Consider the following 23,986-nt stretch of genomic DNA (forward strand, 5'->3'; position numbering starts at 1 on the left):
GTGGCAGTGAATTATGCCAGTCATGTCACCTTGGTTTAGAGTAACCATAAGGACACCGAAGAATCAGGCTGTCATGACTAGGTAAGACATGAGTGCTATAGTATTCGACCAAACTTCCCATGTTCAAAAACATGATGTCTGAATCCAGGTAAAACTTGCAATCCTGTTGTAGAACAAAAACATATATAATCATTGACAGTAATTTTTCCAACTCAATGTTAAAAAAAAAACAACCCAGACCACCACCATCAGAACCAAGAGGTTCTTTCAAACAAGCTACTGCTTTGCAAACTACTCACACAAATAAGTCCAAATCATACTCAGGAATTTAATATTCCTTCCTTTAGGATTTGACTGGAGCTGAAATTTAGACGTGAAGATTTACAGCTAGTTTGTCTTTTGCACGATAGAGCAACTAGAAGCCCAGACCCAAGTACTCAAACCCTCACCCTAGACCAGATAGTTGTAAATCAGCTTATTTTTACTGATAGGAATGGCAAGAAGTTTACACTTTACCTTGTTAGTTCCGATATACACCCATACACACACACACTTCATACACACACACATACATAAAATTCATACATGCCTAGATGCGCGCATATATACATGCGGACAAAGTGCAGCTACTAACCTTTTCAAAGATTCTGTAGTTTCTCACTTTTTCTGCAGATTCGTCCCACACAACCAATACCTTGAAGAAGAAAAATGCAACATACTCAGTCTATGCTAATAAGCTCTTCTAAGTCAATGTATTATTAAGGAATTAGTTACAATCCAGCCTAGGGGAAACAAAAATACATCACTGAAGTTATGATAGTAATGGTCTCAGATTTTCTTGCTTTAAGGAAAGAGCACATCTAAATTGTTAAGTACTTCATCATATACAAGATACAGCATCTCTAAGTGAAAAAGGGTTTGGGGACGTAGATTCAGCAATTGCAAGTTACCTTTCCAGGCTTAGTAGACGAGTTCCTAATACAGTACAATCCATTTTGTGGCTGTCCCCGTGGGCTACTAGCTTTAAATGTCCTAAAAATAAAACAGCAATTAGACACATTAGCATTTTCTGACTCAGATCAGTAAAATGCCTAGGTTCTTAAAATCTTATTACAAATATCTCTGTTTCACCTGTAATAATTCATAGCACATCGTAGCTGAAAGCATTTCACTGTTCTACCATCTCAACCAGCAACACAGCACAGAAGGTCTGGCTTTCTGCCCATCTAGCATCCTGGCAGAATAACCTCCTCCAGAGGGAGGAAATCACTCCGCAAGTAGCATGCATGTTCAATTGATACATGAGCCCTGAGCTAACTCCCCTAAAAAGCAATTTCCATATTGAAGGAATTTAAATACTTTTATTATGTTTTTATACAAGAATTGTACCTATCAAAATGATCTTTGGACTACTGTTCAGTGCATGTTTTTGTAGGACTTCTAAGCAACTATTTTAAAGTCACATTCTACCTTTCAACTTCGAAGGATTCAGAGGTATTAAGAAATATTGAAGCAGGCAGCCCAACCTGTAAAAAAATAGGAAGAAAATAAATCACCATCAATGATAACTCAAAATGCCAGCAGCAAATAATCTACACTATCTGAAATTATTAATGGTGATTTAATCTTTATGCTTCTTCCCCTTTACATCCAATATTCAAATCCAGAATTTATCAAGGCATTCCTTAAAGCTAAAAAAAAAAAAAAAATCCACACAGCACTATGTTCCCAGAAGGTCTTTTTTTTCCTGAAATAATGCATTTAAAATGTTCCCCAAAGTATACACAAGCAAGAAAAAAAAATACTCTTTAGGAATGCATCATCTGCTTGATCTTACTTTTTCATAGTCATCATCAGAATCGTCATCAGGTTGGTTTGGCTTGGAAGGTAGTGCTGGTTTTTCAAATGAGAAGCTTCTAAAACTCTGTCCATCTGGTGGTGATCTCCTGGCAGAAACAGAACAAAACCTGAAGAACATCTCCTCAGGAAAACAGAACAAACATACACAAACAACTGAAGGGATAATAAAACTAGAATGGAAGAACAAGTTTCAATTTAGCCCCCAAATGACAGATTAATTTAGGCTGGAAGGGACCTCTCTAGAGATCATTTAATCCAAGCTCCTGCACAAAGCAGGTCCAACTAGATCAGGTAGCTAGGAAGTCATGTCCAGTCAAGTGTTGAGTATGTCCAAGGATGGAGATTCCACAGCCTTTCTGCAGCAAGTTCTGGTATTTCACCATCTGCATGGTGAAAAGTTTTTCCTCACATCTAGCTGTGATTTCCCAGGTTGTGACTTCTGCCTGTTGCCTCTTATCCTATCACTGCAGACCTCTGAGGTCTTGCTCTGTCTTCTCCATGTCTTCCACCCGCTAAGTCTTGTAGATAGCGGTGACCTCCCATTAGCCTTCCTGACGGCTGAATGAATCCAGTTCTCTCAGCCTCTTCTCACAGATCACATGCTACAGCCCAAACATCTTAGTGGCCTTCCACTGGACTCACACCAGTGTACCAGCAACTTCTCTGTGCTGTCTTTAAAGAGTTTATTACTTGCTCTTCAGAGCTGCTAAATGATTCAATGGACAAAAATATTTTCATCTGACTCGCCACCATAACTAGTTCCACATCCCTTACTGAAGCTGATCTTAATATAAAATGAAACTACCTCAGGGTCAGGGCAATCCCCAGCACAGATACAGGCTGGGCAATGATCGAGAGCAGCCCTGTGGGGGAGGACTTGCGGGTGTTGGTGGATGAAAGACTGCCTGTGAGCCATCAATGTGCGCTCGCAGCCCAGAAAGCCGATGGCATCCTGGGCTGTATAAAGAGAAGCGTGGCCAGCAGGTCGAGGGAGCATCTACTCTGCTCTGGTGAGACTCCACCTGCAGTGCTGCGTCCAGCTCTGGGGGCTCCAGTGTAAGAACGACATGGACCTGCTGGAGCAGGTCCAGAGGAGGCCACAAAGATCATGAGGGGGCTGAAGCACCTCCCCTGTGAGGACAGGCTGAGAGCGCTGGGGTTGTTCAGCCTGGAGAAGAGAAGGGTCAGGGGAGACCTTATAGTGGCCTTCCAGTGCTTAAAGGGGGCTACAGGAAAGGTGCAGAGGGACTCTTGATCAGGGAGTGTAGAGATGGAACGAGGGGTAAAGGTTTTAAGCTGAAAGGGAGTAGACTTAGATTAGATTTTAGGAAGAAATTCTTTCCTGTGAGGATGGTGAGACACTGGCACAGGTTGCCCAGAGAAGCTGTGGCTGCCCCCTCCCTGGCAGTGTTCAAGGCCAGGTTGGATGGGGCTTGGAGCAACCTGGTCTGGTGGAAGGTGTCCCTGGCCATGGCAGGGGGGTTGGAACTAGATGGTCCCTTCCAACCCAAACCATTCTGTGATTCTATCAAACACATTTCCTACTTCCACAGAAGCCTAAAATGCTTTTGCAGTTCACTGAGGTTCTGACATAAAGGCTTCTTATTCACTGTGATCAAAGGCTATTAAGTCTTTAAGACACACCTGAAAACAAATGAACTATAACACTTCAGTGTAATTTTTTTTAAAGTTTGGTTTATCTATTATTTCTTTCTGAACTATTTCAGAAACTAAAAACTCATTGCAAAAAAATCACAACACTGAGGAAGAGAGGGATGGTGCAGGGAGGAGAAACAGATGTCGATTTGAATCTGAGAAATATGTCTGTCAACTAGTTAACTAATACACAACGGAAAAATTTAGTAGTGCATTGTATTTTCATACTTACTGTAACTGGGGACATGAAGGCTTCCCTGGTCTAGGCTTGATTGCAGGGGGCTGGTGGCTTGGCACAGGTGGCTTTGGGAGCACTGGTGGCACAAACAGTCCAGGTTTACCATGTTCTCTTGGCACTTTGGGCTCTACTGGTTTTTCATTAAACTGGGACAGCTTGGGTTTACTGCCTGGTAGTGGAGGAGGAGTTCGTGGTGAAAGGTTTAAGGTTTTTAGCTTCTCGCATCCTTCCGGAGTAGCAAGCACTTGACCTAGAGGCAGCGGCTCCGGAGGCAAGGAGCAAGATTCCTTGGCACATGCGGGCTTTTTGAAAAGAGGTAGAGGGGGCAGCTGTTCATTTAGTCTCCGGCTCGAGGACTGAATCTTTAGATGAGGTTCAGCTCGGCACTGTAACGGGCCTTCTCTCATGTTTAAGTGATCCTCTAGTTTGAATTCAGGTAAGCTTCTTTTAGGAGGCGGTGGTGGCACTGGCACAGTTGATTTTCCAGCAAAGGAATTTGCCCTCGATTCTGAGTAGGCAGCTTTTCTGACATGAGGAACTGGTGGAGGTGGGTAGGCTGGGGGCAGGACCATATCTACAGAAAGAAAACATCCAAAAAACATCATACTCTGAGGGGAAAATACAGTATGTCAAGAAACAACACTTTTCAGATTTCTTTTCTATGTGATTTTTGATATTGCATTGGCATCTGGGTGACAGCACCCAAAATGCTGGATAAGCATTTAACTTTCAGCACAATCCTCAGTGTTATGTGTAGTAAACTCTTGCAATTTTTATTCACACATGGCTTATGATGACATAGCAAAGAGTTTTCCCTTTGCTAAAAATAAAGAGACTGCACTAAAAGCATTACCCCTCCTCCAGACACAGGCCTCTCCAGGGCAGGAGGCCTGCTAGAAAACAGGCCCTTAAAGGCACACAGCACTTCCTGGAAATTGTTACTGCTGTTCCTAGGAGCTTTGACCCTAAAGATTAGATACCTGTGCATTACTTCAGTTATTTTACCTCCTGCAATGCTTTAGATATGACCAAGCCAAAATAACAACCTGGCATTCTATGTGACTATGCCTTCATTGGGGGCCTTTTGTGGAGGGAATGAAAGAAACCACATACCATCTTTCACTATGTCAGAAGTATCTGGCTGCAAATAAGACTCATCCTCTTCCTCCTGGTCATAATCTGCAGATAAAAATCAGTGTGTCAGACTCTGATAAGTACTCCTGTAACCAAGAAAGAGTATTGAGTACTTACTGCTTTTTAATAAACAAATATTTTTCACCTTTTTTCTTTTTTTTTTTTAAAGGGCTGAAAACAAAATTAAAAGTCTGGCCCACCACTATTTGGAATTGGTGTTTCCTTAAATATTTATGTCAATTAAGAAAGCCATCACTTACAACAGTGGGAGATGAACTACATTACACAACACATTTTTTCCATCTTTCAAGTTAAAAATGTATTTTCTAGTGTTATAGCCTTCCTGAGAACAATTCAAATCAGTTGCAGAGACACAACTACATGGATGCACTGACAAAACCAGTTGGGGGGAAAAAAAAAAAATCCCCAAAGCCTAACCCTGACACAGAAACATTTACGATTTTGCAATACGGCAGCCTAAGCAAGCCTACTGATCTACAAAACAATCAGTTCTTTTGCCTTGCTCTGGCAACAAAAAAATGCACCACCACAAATGGCTTAAATGGTTTCAATGGTCAGAATAATCAAGACATGAAAAGCACGCTACTTCTAGGCAGTAATTTCTCATCATTGACCAGGATAGGAGCCTCAAGGACAATATGCAGTACTTCCCCAGAGAAATGCACTTAAGAAAAAAGGTAAGAGTATCTGATAAAAATCAGTTAGCTTTTCTAACTTTCCTAATTCAAACTCCCGCTAGGCCTCTTAACGTCATTCGTGCTGCATCCAACCCTTCCCTCCCAGAAACACAGAAGGACTAAACTACGATCCTACATGAAATGCTGAGGAGTCTGGTTTCCTCTGCTTTGCAGCAATTGAACCGGATTTCCTAAAAAGACTCACTCCTGCCTTTTTGTCGCGTCAGGAAAAACGAGTCAGGAGTTTCCTTTCAGGAAATGAGAGTCCTTGCTCCAATGCCCCCTACCCCTAGAAATCTGAAAGGGCAGATGGGAACAGGCCTAGTAAAGCAACTATGTTGAACCTTGAGGCGACGCTTCTCATGTTGGATTTTACTAACACCTTTCTTGTCTAGGACGTCAGTTGCTGCAATATGCTGTGCATGCCTCTGACAGGCCTTCGTTAATGTCCTCACTTCTAATTGAAAAATAAACACCCTCAGCCCAAACTGTCTACTGTGAAACAGCTACAGCAATGAACAGGTATCAAACTTCGATTAAAAAAGGCTTTGCTAAGAATGAAATTTTCAGAGCCTTATTTTAAAAAGTTGCTCAGTTTGAAAGTCATTGATTAATGTTATCCTATGCATTTCACACAGGCTCATCCTCTGCCTAATGCAAGATCTTCCTGAACTGCAGGGATGATCAATTCTGTTTCACACTAAACAGACAACACTGATGCAACAACATGCCAGTGTGGGTGACTGCTTGCTTTGCAGGACAGGGGAGTTAATTTCACAGTCTAGCTAGGAGGTAACTAGCTCCACAACGTTTTACTGCATTGTCTCCACATGTTTTCAGAACATACTTGTCGTGACTAATATCATAATTATATTCAATTACCATCAGAAATATTCAGTTATCATAATAAAGACCACTTTGTACTTCTACAGCATGACCTATGGACATACTCAAGATTTTTATCTTTATGCTAGATCTACAAGCTCTCCAACACGCAGTCTTATTAAGAAATTTAAATAGTATTATTCATGTGTCAGACACTTCCTTGAAAGATCTGAATTTCTGTAGTCACCATTTACTTTTACTAATGGTTTATAGCACAGAATAGCCGCTTCTGATTTAAAATTACAATTGCACACCTTGTAAAAAAATAAAAAAGAATTTATAGTTGAAAATTGGATCAGTTTGCTTAAGCTATAGGAACAATTCCTGCAGAATCCAGAAGAAATAAATAAGCAAATAAACAAAACTTATTTATCAATGTCTAAATTTGTCACCTTCATTATCGGCTGAATGATGAGAATACTTGATATCGATGGGACGTTCTACTGAGCCGTAGAAACTGTCTGCATCAGAACCAGAGTCGCTGCAGAAGAAAAGACAGAGTACCTGCTGTATCAGTGCGCCGTGGGCCTCGGGGCAGTAAACATGTCTGTTAGCAGGACTGCAGCGCTGGAAAAGCAGAAGCAATCTATTCCTATTTCCCAATTAACAGCCAGGTAAGTTGCTGCTGTCTTTTTAAGGTTTTCATTTGTTTTGTTTTGTTTTACACAAAGCTGACATTTGAAGTTCTCTCAGTAATTTTACTAAGATTTATTACGGTCTTGGTATCCACTAAAGTAAGTATTAGGAAGGCCTTTAATTCTCCGGCCTTACTGCACCTGTTTTTATTTAACCAGGAATTACTTGTGGTGCAAAGAGCCTAACACACCGCTGTCAAGAGCCAGTACAAAAGGGATAAAAAGCAAATAAAGATAAAGGATTTATACCTGAATTCTGTTATTGTTTCTTTCTTCTCATGGTAGTGATCGATTTCCCTCCTCAAGGATAGCATCCAATTCTAAAGAAGAATAAAAATACAACATCCAACACATCCATCTTTAAATCATTAAACAAAGATGCACAGTATCTGTCCTCTGTAAGAAGAGAGTAACTGTGCAAGGAACCTACACTGAAATAGCATTTATCCATGACTTTATATTGAGAGGACTTATCAGTCAAATGTTTTGACTGTCTAAAATGCTGTAAGAACATATTAAAACATTAAACTTCCAGTTCGTGAAGTTCAAGCTGTTATTTCAAAAGCCAGGTACTTGTTCATAGTATGTTTATGGCTGAGAGATTTCACTGAACAGTTTTCATACTTCTTCAAAGAGTTAACATAAAATTACTTGTTTCTTGGCCAAAAGTAAAACGAGGAATACGAAGAAAACCGTGCCATCTAGTATGTCACTTACAGCCATTCTCTAAATTACAACTTGAACTAACACAAATTTAATAGTTAAAACTTCAGTCGTGATTTTCAGGGGAGCCCAAAGAACTAGGTCTACAAATTTCAGTGACAGCTGCATGTCCAGTTCATCTAGGTTTTAGGGAAGTCCAAGATTCACTTTCTGCTGCAAGGAAAATCATATTGCAAGAGAAGAAGAAAGTTACCTTTCTTTCATCTTCAGAAGAAGCTGAAAAAAACCACGTCCTGTGCTTTTTGCTAATGTGAACTAACTTGAAAGGAAACACATTGCTTGATGTTGTTTCCTCAGCTGCCCGCATAACCCTGAGAAACAGAACAACCGATACAGAAAAACCTTAATCTATAAAGTTAATTCTGCTGTGCAAGTCATAAAGCTCTGATAGAAAGATGCGGTTTTACCGGCCAGTTTTGCCTTATGAAAAGTAACGCCCAAGCCCAGGAAAGCACCACAAAAGCCCCCATATGTGCATTTGTAGTACTTCTCCATTACAGGGGTAGAAAGGCCAATTCAAGAGCGCTGACAGGAGGAAGAGCACCAGCCAGACTTAAAATGGATGTTTTGACTGTTCAATGGTTTTAATGAATCCCATTAATTCAGAAGCTTCACACCATGGTAAGAAGTATTTAGGGTGCCTGGGATCCTTATTTCAGAAATTCACAGAAAGGAAATCATCACAGGTTTTCCATGAAAATACAGGAGAACTAATATTACAAGTTAACTTAATTGTTCCACTTTTCCCCTTATAAGCACTTCCTTGCACTTTTTGAATTATTTACAAACAAATATAACTCAACCTTTTTCACAAACTGCATTAGATCGGTTTGTTTCTTTTTATTCTTTCCTCAGAGGAGTCTCAAATGAGGAAATTCCTGACATACACAAAAATATGGTTATAAATGCTCACTATAAGGCTTTGGAACAAATAAGGAGACTAAAATCCTAAGACTGTGGGTAATCTAGAAGTAACATTTCTAAGATTTATTCAGCTAAGCCGTAGACAAATCTGATTAAAGTTTTTAATAATCATTATTGGGGCTTGCTTTCTTGTTCCTGAACTTTAACTCACCAGTTTCCTCATATAACACAGTATTTCCCTAAGTCCTTAATATTTAGGGAAGGTTGTAAACTTGGGGAAAAAAAAAAAAAAAAAAAAGATTCTCAGAGATATTTGGCTATCAAGATAACATTGTTTCGAAAAAATATATCTAATCAACACCCTGAAGAACATTAAGAACAACGCCAACTGCAAAACTATTTCATAATTAGAGACTGCATCTTCATTTAGAACCCCAGTCCTACTTTTAAGCTGGAGGTTGTAGTTTTCTGCATCCACCCAGTCCAAAGCAAAGCCACAAAAGGAACTATAAGTTATTCACTAACGGAAGCCTAATAAGGATGTTGATGTGGGAAATACCTATGGGTCAGCTGGAGGGATACTAGCAATAAGCACCACTATCCATTTTGAGTCGTTAGTGAACTCAGCACTTGCTCATCTCCTGTCCACTCTTAACACATAAAGGCTATTGAATGCAAACTGCATAATAAGAAGTCCAGGGAAGCCTTAGAGTGACTTGTTTTCACACAGCCTTATGCAACTACCCAGTCTAACAAATTTCATTTCAAATTCTTTTTCAATAATGCTTATGTCTGTCCATAATACTAACCAAGACCTAGTCTCAATTCCAACCAAGGTCACTACAAGGCTGCTAGAACACAGAGAGATGAAAGGCATTGACACAGTCCCTAGCATTTACAAATTCCATGGTATTTTTCAGATTACTGTGATTACAGAAGCTAGTGTCATGACCAAGATATAGTATAGGTTCCTTATACAAATTAATCTGGAATTTTTAATTAGCTACAACATTTACAACTACATTCCCATAAAATAGAACATTCTTGTGGTCAGTTAGAAAGCTCTCACATTCTAATAAAAGGTATTTCCTTATTCCAAAACTGAGACCATTACGCAGTACAAGCATACCATACATGTTTACAAATGCAATAAAATTGCAGCGGTTAGGACCAATATGATATTTCTTTATATTCTCTCTCTCATTAGTCCTTTCTTAACATCAATTACAAAGCAATTTCCTAAGGTTAGGTTAGGCTTCTATTAGTAGCTTTCTACGTATGCTGCACTCAGTCAGATTCTGATAGTACTGGTTAACTTGAAAGCCACATATTTTTGTCTTCAACTTAAAAAGCAAGTATTCACATTTACAATGTGTAGCAAAATGAATCAGACATTCTGCACATGCACCCACATTTATCACTCCTGCAGCTGATTCAGTTTTGATACTAATTAGTGTCACTGAATCAGTAACTCCATAAATATTCCTTTGATTCCTTCCCGGTTTTGTGATTATGATCAAAATCATTAGGGAACAAAGACTGTTTGTCTGGAAGAATCCACATCTATCTGCCTCTGCAAAGTCTGCATTAAGTCAGTAACAAGAGTAAGCCTGTTGCAACTTGAACAGCTTTCCTGGTTACATTACAAAAGGCGAAGGCTATGCACTCGCAAAGCACAGGAAACCTCACATATACAATTTGAAAGGAATACAACTCTTGGAACCAGAGGTTAACGCTTAACCCAAACAACAGACGTGGCCCATGTTTAACTCAATCAGAAATGAAAACCATAGCCCCTGCATTAAGTAAAGGAGCTTGGGTGATAAGTAAGTTCTGTGGCACTCACCTGTTGTAACCATTCAAAGAGAATGCACCCTGTGGAGATGCAGATGTGCTGCTCTTAAAATAGTAAATACATCCCTCATGGATAATCACAAACCTCAACGGCCCTGAAAAGATTAAAAAAAAAAAGTGAGCAAAATATAAATCCAAAGGCAGAACATCAACTAGAACCTCTTAAGTTGGGTACAAATACTAAGATTTTAGTAATCTTATTAATCATTACAAAAGAGCACAAACTAGTTTAAGTGACAGCCTGTTGATGATCAGTCCTATGGTAAAGCTGTCCATTCACAGCATTTCAGCACTAAGGGGAGTGTTTGCTTCCCTCATTTGAGAGGCAGCTGATGATCTGATAACTTCAGAAGAAGCCTAAAAGACTGCAGGTCTGACTTCCACCTGTGCTCCTTTACTAGAAGAATAAGCTAATGTAAAAATGCAACCTAAAACAAAATGGGAGAAAGGTCGTCACAGGCTACAAATACGTATTTATGTCCATCCCAAAACCATGATGGTACCTCCCTCTCTTCTTTCACCTCAAGTACATAAAGCTGCCAATAAAATGATGTTTTGTTTTCTTTTTTTAAAGGGACCAACACTCCTTCCTTTACCAAAGGCAGTAATCTTTGTCCTTAACTGTGTAAGTATAAACAGGGATAGCAAATTAATAGCATACAAATAAACCCAAAATCTTAGGTTTTCTCCATGTAAATACATTCTGATTCCAGAAGCAATTACTGGTTTTAAGTAGAGCCTAATGTTGGCAGCGAGAAAATTTCCATTTCACAACAGTAGTAGGAGACGGGGATATTTTTCCAGTAGAGAATAACCAACTGGAAAAAAAGCAGAGTACTAATTGCTTTTAGAAAAGAATATGTGAAATTGATACATATCACGGAAATCTGTTTCGGTCTTTAAGGTCTTACTTGTGAAGGATTTGACAAAAGATTTAACAAAGTAAAAAGAAAATCAACTATAGCATTTATCATCTAAGACTTACAGTTCCACAACAATTAATGGAAATTCTTTCCATATAGGTCTTTCATACATATATTTCAGTAAAATTGTAATCTAGTACAAAGTATGTGAAAGAACAGCTTCATTAAACAGCCTGCTAACACGAAATGTGTTAATGGCCCCAAAGACAAGCATTTAAAACATTTAATTTAGTTAATACCTCATTCAACTTACACTTCAAGATCTGCAGCTGGGTGCCTCCTTTTTTATGAAGATACCCCGATTTGGTCACTCCTCCAGGCATCGTCAAAAGGTTTTGTGCTCCAATTGCCTTCATGGGGACTGGCCAGACGTGCTCCTGCGAGGCCATCATTCTGCAATTTAGAATAATTAAAAACAGTTTAAAACTTGGATTTTACTTTAAAAAATTGAGTACCGAGAAACAAAGCTTGTTTCCTCAAACAAGTCCTCCAAACAACTAACATTGTTCAGCAGTCAAGTATGCAGCACAGACGGGTGCTCATAGATTCCAGGAAGTTTGTAATGTATAAAAAACTACGGTGCAAAAAGTCCCGATTTATTTTTATACAGCTCTCAAGAGTGATTGACAGTTGTTGAAACAATGGAAGAGTGCTTAGTAAGTGTTATTTGAGTATTTATAGTTTTAAAATGCCTCTCACAGATAACACTGTGAGACTTAATCAGGCAGGTGATCAGAAAGAAAATGTTTATTCTCCAAAGTTCTACACCACACATGTATACACAATGTAATTTTCTATATAATAAGGGAATCAACAGTCATATTTTAGCAACTGCAGTATCCAACACTAGTTAGAATCATAGAATCATTAGGTTGGTAAAACACCTCTAAGATCAAGTCCAACCCTCAGCCCAGCACCACCACGCCTACTAAATCATGCCCTGAAGGGCCACATCAACATGTTTTTTGAACACCTCCAGGGATGGTGATGCCACCACGTCCCTGGGCAGCCTGTTCCAGTGTTTGACCACTCTTTCGGTAATGAAATTTTTCCCAATATCCAATCTAAATCTCCCCTGGCGCAACTTGAGGCTGTTTCCTCTTGTCCTGTCACTTGTTACTTGGGAAAAGAGACTGACCCCCACCTCACTACAACCTCCTTCCAGGTACTTGTAGAGAGCAATAAGATCCCCCCTCAGCCTCCTCTTCTCCAGGCTAAACAACCCCAGCTCCCTCAGTCGCTCCTCATCAGACCTGTTCTCCAGACCCTTCACCAGCTTCGTTGCCCTTCTCTGGACATGCTCCAGCACCTCAATGTCTTTCTTGTAGTGAGGGGCCCAAAACTGCACACAGTATATACATATTACATATACATGTTTTACTGTGAATGAAAGCATTAGTGTATAATGTCATACTGGACATCTTATGTGACAGCACCCTGTGCAAATGAAGTTCATCTCCGATTGCTGCAGGCTTCCATTTAATTTATACATCAATTTCTAATGCTGCACTCCACCAAGCACCTTTGCAGTTACCACTCTTTCTGCTGTCATCTTAAACACATTAACAAAAAAATTAGTTTCTTAAGTAGTAGTTTTTCTGTCTGATATATCACCGTGAGACCTTCCTTTCTTCAACCGGTAACAGCACTAGGCTAAGAATCCTACTGTGTAACACGGAAAAGAAATCATGCATGAAATGAATGGGAAGTTTGACCTAGACATAAAAGGCTCTTATCCTCAGGTAAGAGGCAAACTAATGAAGTTCCAGTTATTTAGTTTCTGATAAAGGAATGATGGTTTAGAACTGAAAAACTTTTAGTGGAGGACTGAAATCCAACGGTTGCTTCTCCCTTCCCCAAAAGGGACAGTAATGGAAACCCACAGTGCAGCTCAGCACAGGAATCCAAGAGCACAATGGACCTACCTGAGCACTAGTCTCTCCAGCCTAAGATGGCAACTTGAAGCACCCATACTAGAAAGAATCAGCAAGTCATACAGTTTTGTTGAGGGATTACTTGCAACAGTAGAGTACATATCCATTGTATGTGTTAGGAAAAACAGAAATGCCAGTCACTTGATCTTTCAGCTTACAATTTAGATTGAACTGCTTGCCCTTTGCTGATGATGCATGTGTGGGGAGGGGTGGAAATTACTAGCAATTTCTACCAGGAGAGTTTAAACTCAATTAAATTCTCTAGGCAGCCTAGAAGACTTAATCATAAAGATTAGATTTTAGTCCTCGGTGCTATAAACAGGTACAAGCAGAGACAATAGGATCCACAGCCCTAGAAAGGTTCTCACAGCAGGCATTGCAAGGCATCATGGTTTCCCAGTTTTCCTCCAGGACCTTCCTGATCACCAAAAGGTAAGTTACTTTTGTTGTATTCAGCTATACCCTTTCTTCTGCTGTTTCCTCCCTGTTCTTATTATATGATAGAAATCTTTCCAAGCTGAGTTGTTCCTTCCTCCTTCTCCCCCACAATGAAATCTCCAGCAACAGCAATGGTCCAAGGAGAAGCTACACACAGAGATTTTAAGCTTTTAAGAATTAAAACAAATAGTAACAGAAGTTAACCTCCCTCCCCCTCCAAATTCTTTAAATTATTTCTCCACATGTTGCAGAAAAGTCCGTGAGGGGAACGGAGAGCGTTAACCAGCCGGCTGCTGACACCAAACCACACTGCAGTGCTGCTAAGAGCAAAACGAGGCAAGTCCTGGGCTAAATTCTTCCTTTGAGAACAGTCACATCGACATTCAAACATTAGAAATTAATCTATGATTAAGTTATTTCAGTGTTTCTAGTTACCTTCAGAAAAAAAAAGATTAAGTAAAAATGGAACCTTTTTATTCAGACAAATATACTCTGATGTCAGTTTTCTTGAACTAACACTAGTCTCAACACCACCCAACAGTTTTGAGTTCATCGCGGGCCTTCAAACCCTGTGTGCTTTTACTACACAGAACAAGAAAGGACTTAAGGACCTAGCCTTTGGCGTGAAACTGTTTCAGCATTATGTACTTAGGCTGAAAACGTATCAGAAGAGGCAGAGTTAAATGTCTTGGAGAGGTTATCCAAAACAATCAGTAAACTGAGATTTCTAGGAAGCCAATGACAAACACTGGGGACAAGGGTATCCCACCCTAGGTAAACACAGAAAAAAAGAGAAATATCTGACTAGGTCATGTTGGCCTTCTGTACGGGAATAGACTAGTTCGACTATTCACTAAAGCCTGCCTGGATAGGGCATTTTCTCCTCCACCTGAAAAGCCAGAATATCAGGCAGACAGGAAAAAGAGATAATAATAATAATAATTTAAAAAAAAAATCATGGAAGCAGAAGCAGCAGGGGAAAACAAAAAAAAAATCCAGTTCTGCAGTGTGATGACTAGAGGATTTAACTGAGGGGAAAAGGCAGCAGAGCATCAGGTTCTGCTTCCTCTATTCACAATCATTTCTCACTTTTGACTACTCACTATAAAAACAGTGCCAAGAATCGAGACCAAACCTCAGAACTTCCCCATCCCAGCTAAATGAATAAAAGGAGATGTAGCTGAACTCCACGCAACCAAGTACACATTATATGAGCTAAAGAGCCCATGCAATATACCAGGATTTTCAGCAGATGCAGAGGCTGCTATGCCTACTTTCTGGATCCCAGCGTGGCTTACAGTACTCCTCATCAAACCTGTAGGCTCCTCACATGCGCACTTTCATTTGCAGACATGTTGCAGGCACATGGGGAGGACCTTGGTATTCTGAATTGAAATGCTTGAGTTTGGCTTCTAAAATCCATCTAAGTCCTTCGAGTCTCGTCCCAAGGAGATTTTTCTTCTTTTCCTGACAGTACAAAATGACTCTGGAAGGACACTACATGCTATTTTGTAACAAGCTGCTGGGAGAAAGCTGTCAAAACAACATAACTGCAGGATCTTTATTGCAGGGGTGGGAGGAAGGAAAAATGGATGCTCTTGAAGATTTTTCTGGTCTTCGCATCTGCAATATCATTGCCTTTAGCTCACTGAAATGGTTCCTTCCACTCTTGATATTCCTCTTACAACTTTTTAATACATTACATGAAGAACAGATGGATGTTGCATCACCAGGTATACACAACGGCAAGCACTGAAGTCACTGTAGAGCCTGTTAGCTCTGTGATCATTAAGAACAGAAAGATATTTCCAAGTTGTTTCTTATGCAGTTACCGTTTTGCACTACAAGCCAAAGATTCCACTACACATTTTCATGCCAGGTACATAAGCAGAGTCTCCTCTATGGAGCTGACAATAAAGCTAACAATGAAGGGACTAGATGCATACTTGTAAATTAAGTTCTCCATCAAGCCCCAAAACCCACTTTAAGTGGCTATTGAGTCAACCTTCTTATCCCCATGTTGCAGGATTTAAAGGGTGGCTACAAAGAAGATGGAGCCTCCCTTTTTACCAGGAGTCACATGCGAGAGAGGAGGGGTAATGGGTACAGGTTTCTCCTGGGGAGATTCCAATTGGACACAAGAGGAAACTTTTTCCCAATGAGAACAATCAGCCATTGGAACAATCTCCCCAGGGAAGTGGTGGATTCCTCAACATTGGACACTTTTAAGATTCAGCTGGACAGGGTGCTGGCCCTCTTGTCTAGACCGTGCTTTTGCCAAGGAAGGTTGGACCAGATGATCCTTGAGGTCCCATCCAACCTGGTATTCTATTATTGTCCCCCACTGAAACAGCACTGAACTGAACCCTCTGAACCAGAAGAGGATGGCAGCAGACAGCGAAAGGCCTTGCATCACTTTGTTTCTTAGATGACCCCCATGACAATTCTATGCCTGTGAGGGAGATGACAGGCCTTAGAGTGTAGTAGGAGAAATAGCAGAACAGCCGTTTATAGGATTTGCTTCACCATTCAACAGTGCTTTTCGAAAGCCAGAACACTGACAGACAGCACTCCCGAGCATGATACAAAGCGTACACAATTACTATTGTAATTACTTCATACATACAAATTGGTCTGCCAGACTAAAAACCAAAGCAGTTTGCAGTATATTGTTAATGTATCAATAAAGTCAGTCCAAGTCTATCACATAAGTATACTTTCCTCAAACACTATCACAATGAGCTTATATTTTAAAGTACCATGAAAGTACACAGTACAACAGCAGCATGAAAAAAAGTGAAATTACACACTTCATTGTGTAACCTAGATAATGTCAGTCTGATGCAGAAGTTTCTTCTGAATCATAACAATACTGTTACCAAGCTCAAACTCTAAATGGTGAGTAGACTTCTGTTACTGTGTAGTATGCAAACGTACACATCTGTGAAGTAACTTGAACTTATCCCCTCAATTAGCACATATAGAATAGCTAGATTGGAGGCTAGGGCGTAACTTGACAGGCTAAAAGTCCCTCCATGAGTAAAAACAAAGTTCTGCCACAAAAATCTGGACTGCATTATACAGCACTTACCCCTTTTGGCCCTAAAAGCTATTGGCATTCAGCCCATTTAAAGCAAGTACAAGCTGATTCAGCCAAGGATTGCATCCTGGAAAAGCTGTGAGTCTTCAGTTCTTGCTTAACTTCAGCAGAACATACAGATGTGATCGTCTCCACATGTTGCAGTATATAGGCAGAAAAAACCACATTACCCTCTTCTCTGAAACTACAGCTGCCAAAAGTTGTGTTAAAAGTTCTCACTTGCTATAATAATATTTATGGTCTGTCCTGGAGCCCAGTTTGGTCACGCTGAAAACAAAAAAAAACCAGCCTCCAAAGCTGCAGTACAAAAATTAAACCTGATCTAAATTGTAACAACTATCTCTATGCCAATCATGTCTGAGAACTTTTGAAACTCTGTAATATCTCAATCTCTAGTCTTTAAATTCTATTTTGAAAGTAAAACCTAGCAAAGATGATAGTTTCCTTCTGAGTATATAACTTGCATACAATGTTACACATGTAATGTGACTTACAGAAATGAATGCATTCCTCATCTAATGCAGAAGGAGACTGGTTGCAGTCTCTATCAAAGGCTTAACCAAAAATGAGGCAGCATTACATACAGCAAAACTGTAAAATAAAAGCTTCCCCAATGTGCTCTCAGCAACTGTGGAAAAAAAAAAAAAAAAGTTCTCCAATTCAACCATCTAAACATTTACCATCTGTTCTTAAAACTGCTTTCTGCAGAATTTTCAGGTCTCTTCCATTTCTTAACCATTCTCCAGCATTTCTGAAATACTCTTCCATCTCTCTCCTACTTTTTTGATTACACATTCCATTTCTTAATACTTCTAACAGCCCCTTTCACAACAGTCTCTCAGAAGGATTAATAGCACAATACAAACACTGTGAAGTCAAATAAATCTCACAGGACAAAGGAAACAGAGGACTAAGCCCGACTGAGAAACACTGTTGTAAGTCAGTTTACTCAGTTTAACTTGCTTCAATTTGCTTTGGTTTTCTCGCCTTCATCTCTTCCCCTTTCAATTCTTTACCTGTGAATTTTCTACATGAGTTAAAAGTATTTTACCCCAGATGCCAGGTTCCACTCTTAGTTTTAGACTGCTCTCTACCTAAAAGAGAAAAGATGACAGAAATACAAGCCACAAATATGCACTAACCTGGTGACTGTGCCTGATCGACACATCGTTTTTCTGCTGACAGTTTCACCGAAAGATTGTTTCCTTTGTGATGACAAAGCCATTAATAACTTATGATCTCTCTCAGGCATGACAGGAACATCTCTGTGCTTCTCCCTGTTCCGTGCATAGTAAGGTCCAGAGTGACTGCGATAGCTGCTCTACGCTCGCCACACCAAAGGAAAAGAAACTCTGCCCCAACCGCCCGTGCATCTGCGCTGCGCTGCGGCCAACGGGGACGCCTAGGCAGTGACTTGTTTCCTTTGTTACTTCCTGTTTCCCCCAGCGTTAGTGGGCAGCACTGTCTTTGTCAGCTTTCCCAACTTCCCAGAGAGGTTACAAATCAAACTCTGCATACCCCAGATGACAAGCCAGAAAGCAGAGGGGATTTTCCAGTGCTCACTTGCTTCCTACTCGCCTTTCAATCAACGGCTTTCCCATGGGAGAAAAAGAAAGTCGTTCCTTTTCCTTACAGTGTACTCGGGCTCTGACACTGGCAGAGGCACAGCTCCCAAGTGCTGCCTGTGCTTCTGAAGAGCCTGTGCTTCAGGTACTTGCACTGCACCACAGGACTATGACAAGTATTTCATTTCTGTTTTCTCCCCCATAGCTGGAGCTTGTCCTCCTCTCTTCAACCTGAGAAATTAAACTCAGCCATTTTGAAAGGTTATGCAGCATATATGTGCTTTAGAGCAAGTCTTGCCTGTACGTTTGACGCTATGCAAACCACACAAGACAATAAAATTCGATTCCAAGAGGCTCGTAACACCAGGGCAGCAGTTCTACACAAGCACCACCAACTGATGATGAATAAGTGCCATTGTTTTACACTTATTTTCATCTGGAGATCTTAAAAATGTTCAAGACTTTGGCTGGAATTAAACAACACTCTGGGCTAGAAAGTTCAAATAAACCAAAAACAACTAGCAAGTTTCAATGCGATGGACAACACCTACATATGTTGCCAAGTAAAGCTTACTTCGTCTATTTTTGGGGAAATGGACACGAATCTATACTAATAGAAGGAAGAAGTTTCTATATAATGTCTTTTCTTTTTGTAAACTACTCAATTGTCAAAGCACAGAAAAAACCCCCACATTTCAGATACTGACTATGGTTGTATCAGCTAGAAAAGCAATTCTCAGTTTTCACCATAAGGCATGCTTTTGCACTCCTCCCACAGCCAGGCTATATAGGCAGGGGAAGCAAACCATAGGTATCACACACCTGTTGTTAGCTAAAAGGATCAGTGTATCAACACAAAATCCCAATGCTCTTTAATAAGAATCAATACCCAGTTGTCTCAGTGGCTTAATTCACAGGAGAGATGTAAAGAGGACTACATCTCAGCAGTTTGTGAATTAAACTCACATGCTTTATCTGCTACAATATCAGTTACCAATTTAGACTTTAATTAACACAAAATGCTTTAAAGCAATCTTTCCTCCCCCAGTTCTCTGCTATCTAAGCATACTCTTCTACACTTGCATTACCATCTTTGCAACCTTTATCTCTACCTCAGTAAAAAAGCTACGATCAAGATGACAGCACTTGAGTATATGTAATACTGGAAAAAATCAGTTCCTCTTTCCCTTTTCTGGTCCGACACACCTAAGTCTTGGTTTTCCCCTCAAATTCCGCAACTGAAGTACCATGCTCTTTGGTCTCAACAGTCTCATTTTAACTATGCCTCATTTATCCAACACATGTTCCTGAAGAACTGCTTTTCCACTCTAACCTTTCTGATGCTGTCCTCTCCCTTTCTTCACTTAAGCATTCAGAAAGACAGGATTTTTCGTTGCAAGTTCCAAGATCCCCTTTGGATTTTTCTGGTCATTTCCAACACTATGAAGATGGCCACAGAGTTAGAACAGAGAGAAATCCACTCAAAAGGAGAGACTTCATTTCTTTAATGTTATGAGATTTCACTCAGCCTTAAAAGGAAGGCCCAAAGCACCAGGAACCACCATTTGGATTTTATTCCAGAAGGGGCACTGTCTAAGGAAGGCCAGTCATCTCTGCCAGGACACTAACAACGGCAGCTCTTGCTTCCAGTCAAAAGCAATCCTACTTACCTTTAGTTAATGGAAAGCAAGAGCAATAAAATACATGCCTAGCATTATGCTGTCCTTACCAGCATAAAATCACTAGTCTAGCTGAAGGGTTGAGTTGTCTCTGCAGCAAGAGAGCTTCCTCTTGCTGACCAACTTACAGGAAACTGCAAGAACGGACTGTAAATAAAAGCAGCGCTAGAAAAGCACAGCAACAGGCAAGGCAGGAAAACTAAAAAAATATAAATAACATGAAACCCACTTTCCTTCAGCTACAGCAAGTAGCTCAGTAGTCAAGTCCCACTCAGAATAACAGAGGAGCTCATACATTATATATTTCCATAAAAGCCTACAGGACAGTAGGCATTAAAGAAGACCACATTCTGCAGAATTTTTACTGACTTTAATAGGCTTTAATCAGGAGTAGATTATTATGAGTTTTATTATCTTAGTAATTCTACCAAACTAGTTCAGTCCCAAGTTTCTAGATCACAGGGGAAACAAATCCACTATAGTGAGAGATGATATGTTTGCCAACTGCACACTCCAGAACTGCAGACTATAAAAGAGCAAGTGTAAATTACATGCTTGAATCCTTCTTACCTCCTAGGTAAGGCTGTTCTGTGAAAAAAGGAATAACTATGCGTCAGAATATCTTCTGCTGGGTGACCTGCAGAATTAAAAAAAAAAAAACAAAAACAACAAGCAAAAAACAGCAGCAAAGGGGAGAAATGAGGCCAGCACTTCCAAAAAAAATCCTCTTTCAATGCCAAAAGAATTCATATTCTTTAAACTTCCAACTACCATTCCGTCATTCAGCTTACTCGGGAAGAGCTGAAGAAGCCTTAATAATATTTTTACTTGTTTAATACATTTAGAAAGGTAGCTGAAGTCTTGATAATATACATTCAATCTAAAACTGAGAAACACTTCAGATCAAAAAGCTTCTGAATTTCTATGTACACCCCACAGCTCTTGAGCTCCAAACATCTATGGACATATTGCTGGCTTGGAACTTCCAAAAGGCCAGACAGCACTGCTCTGCAGCAAATAAGCAATACTTCAGAGAAAGAGTGTTTCAATTTTAAAACAGAGCTGTAACTTTTCTTGGTTGTTTCACCAAACAACTTGACACAAGTCCTAGAAGATGGTACACTGACTCTGATCTTGGGATATGGTGAATATCATATATTGCTCAAATGTCTGTAGACCAAAGTTCAGCCGCAAAGTATTTGCAGTATAATGCATAGTTGGTAAAAGAAACAAATTAGACTATGCAGTTAACCTGCAAACTCTCAATATAAGAATGTTATCATTTATCAGATTCTCTTACATGAGCTAGCCTTGAAAAATAACCTAAGATTTCATAAGTAAATAAGGATTGAATTAGAATCAGTACAGCTATCCTAGCATCATTTTCTATGTTGGCAGTTTTATCATAAGCAGCTTTTCAAGTTAAGTTTAAGTGTTTTCTATTGAATCAAAAGGCCCCTCAAAACTGTACAGGAGCATTCACCCAGAGAGTTAACTGGGTGTCAAGTCTATACCAGTAACACTTGGTATATGTAACACTCAAAATAGAAGGCAAGTTCTTATGCTGATTACCACCTTTCTTTAAAATAAACTCAAAGACACATTACCAAGGCAAGACTTCCATTTTTATTTACTATTCAAACCAAATGGATAGGATCTTTGTTCCTTTTAACTGTTACCTAGATAAGGTTCTTGTACAAAAAGACTGTAAATGCAGCTATGGTTATAATTAACTGGTATCTTCCATCAGTGCCTGTAGAACAATTTGAACTAGACCATAGTTTAAAAAAAAGTAAGTCACATAGCTGAGCAGAAGTACAAGCATGATTGCTAAAGTCCTATTCCTGCAGACAGTTGTGCTGCAGATAGCTGCAAAGGGAGCTTCCCCAAATACACACAGACACTTAAAGTGAGAGTTTCCACAAATTATTTATTTCCTTGGCAGAAGTTTTCAATTCTAAGATCACAGAATCATTAGGTTGGAATACACTTCTGAGATCATCAAGCCCAACCATTGACCTAACACCACCACGCCCACAAAACCATGTCCCAAAGTGCCACATCAACATGTTTTTTGAACACCTCCAGGGATGGTGACTCCACCACTTCCCTGGGCAGCCTGTTCCAATGTTTGACTGCTCTTTCAGTGAAGAAACTTGTCCACGCTAAACTCCCCTGGCACAACCTGAGGCCATTTCCTCTTGTCCTATTGCTTGTTACTTGGGAGAAGAGACCGACCCCCACCTCGCTACAACCTCCTTTCAGGTAGTTGCACAAGATATTACTGTTGAGACAATTTTACTGCTGACCTGGTTTGTGATGAACTGCATATGATTCTATCACTAACATACTCATCATTGATAATTTAGGAAGGACTGTTGAAGTACAACATAATTTCTGCTTTGATGTCAAAACACCTTTCAGCATTTAAGCTGGCAACCATTGAAAGTTAGTAAAAGCAACACCTAAACAAAGGCTTTTAGAAATTTACAAGAGGGAGTCAAATATCTGTTAGGGATGATAAAGCATATCTGATAGGTACATTTAACCAGCAGCCGTCTTTGCCATATAAAGTTAAGTCTGTTATGAAATATTTTGTTCTGTTTTCTCAGAATTTAAAAACCATCAAGAGACCGAGAGAAAAAAAAAAAAAAAAAAAAGAACAGTGAAAACCCCACCTTACAGGCCTACACTTATGTTCACCATTTTCTATCATTCCTGATACTAAAGCAATTTGGCAAGATATACAACACCCATCAGTTCATTGTATACAGTGTATACTGCATATACATATATATATGTATACATGTATATATATATCTTGTACATTGTACAAGACTAACAGAACTTAGGTCCAGGACTACTATTGCCAGTTAAAGAGAACATTTCATGTAACTGTGTATGCAAGCCAACAGAAAAATTACTAAATATAAGGCATTTTAAAACACCCCTGCAGCAGGATATTAAAAGTAACAAAGATACATAAAGCTTATAGAGAAAGTCCTTTTGAATGTCTAACAGCAAAAAAATGCAATGACTAAATCTATAAACTCTATGGACGACCCCAACACCAAGCTACTAATTGACTACTAGAGGAACTCAGCAAGCCCTGGGTTAGTCACGTCACCTGTGAGCCCTTCAAGCTTGCATGTCCCTCTTCTGGTGGACTGCATCACCCTTAAATATAAAGAAATATACCTCTGCTGGCAAGTGGCTGCAGCCAGCACTGAAGAGGAAGCTCAACTTCTGTCAGACCCTGGGAAACAAAACGAGACAAACCTTTCCTATTTTGATTCTGTTTGAAAAGAGACTATGTGATACAATTTAAAGACAAAGTGTAACCGCAAAGACTCACTTTACTGCTGTACAACACAGTAGATGGTGCTGGTTTCTAAGTAATGATGCAGTGAAGCATCTCAAGAGTTTGCTGTTCTCATACTTGGAAACTCTGACTAGGAACCAGAATCTCAAAATAAGCTAATAACCATGCAAGTGTAATTTATAGCATTAGAAGGCCCAACTGGGCTGTATTGCTAATGGACAGTCCCCACCTCCAACAGCTTTGAAGCTCCTTGTGCTCAAAACCACATGCAAGTAAGCAGGTGTACCAGAAGCAAGGTTTTGTTATTCTAGGGCCAATGACTGTTCCCTTTTAAATCACAATATGAACTTCTCTAAAGGATGCTGTAAGGTGTATTTTGCCACTCCCACCTCCAACCATGCAAAACACTAAATCGAAGGATTGAAACAGGTATGAGCATGGATTACAATCACCAGGATTTAAGGCTACCATATTTCAT

General features: G+C 39.7%; 1 protein-coding gene across 2 annotated transcripts; it reads right to left on the reverse strand.

The window, feature by feature from the left end:
* Positions 1–25: 25 nt before the first annotated feature.
* On the reverse strand, positions 26–18,194 carry SH3BP2 (SH3 domain binding protein 2). Of its 2 annotated transcripts, XM_009947668.2 has the most exons (14): positions 18,085–18,194; positions 11,724–11,863; positions 10,540–10,642; positions 8,023–8,140; positions 7,356–7,426; positions 6,864–6,952; positions 4,868–4,933; positions 4,173–4,328; positions 3,749–4,091; positions 1,838–1,946; positions 1,471–1,526; positions 951–1,032; positions 635–694; positions 26–163 (listed from the first exon to the last, which is right to left on the reverse strand). In XM_009947668.2, the coding sequence occupies exons 1-14, from the start codon at positions 18,192–18,194 to the stop codon at positions 26–28; spliced, it is 1,641 nt and encodes a 546-aa protein (XP_009945970.1). The 2 variants fall into 2 exon arrangements, with proteins under 2 accessions (XP_009945970.1, XP_009945969.1); XM_009947667.2 differs by having other exon boundaries at positions 3,749–4,328.
* Between the last annotated feature and the right edge of the window lie 5,792 nt (positions 18,195–23,986).

The sequence above is a fragment of the Leptosomus discolor genome, chromosome 4 (genome assembly GCF_034619465.1).
Source record: "Leptosomus discolor isolate bLepDis1 chromosome 4, bLepDis1.hap2, whole genome shotgun sequence".
Taxonomy (NCBI): Eukaryota; Metazoa; Chordata; class Aves; order Leptosomiformes; family Leptosomidae; genus Leptosomus; species Leptosomus discolor.

Bases quoted from the DNA above. Each gene is read 5' to 3' on its own strand.
- SH3BP2 (XM_009947667.2), bottom strand. From the start codon at position 18,194: ATGCCTGAGAGAGATCATAAGTTATTAATGGCTTTGTCATCACAAAGG. The intron at 6,953-7,355 runs GTATAAATCCTT...TTTCTTCTGCAG, and splicing joins GAAACAATAACAGAATTCAG to CGACTCTGGTTCTGATGCAG. The intron at 164-634 runs GTTAGTAGCTGC...GTTCTACAACAG, and splicing joins ACTACAGAATCTTTGAAAAG to GATTGCAAGTTTTACCTGGA.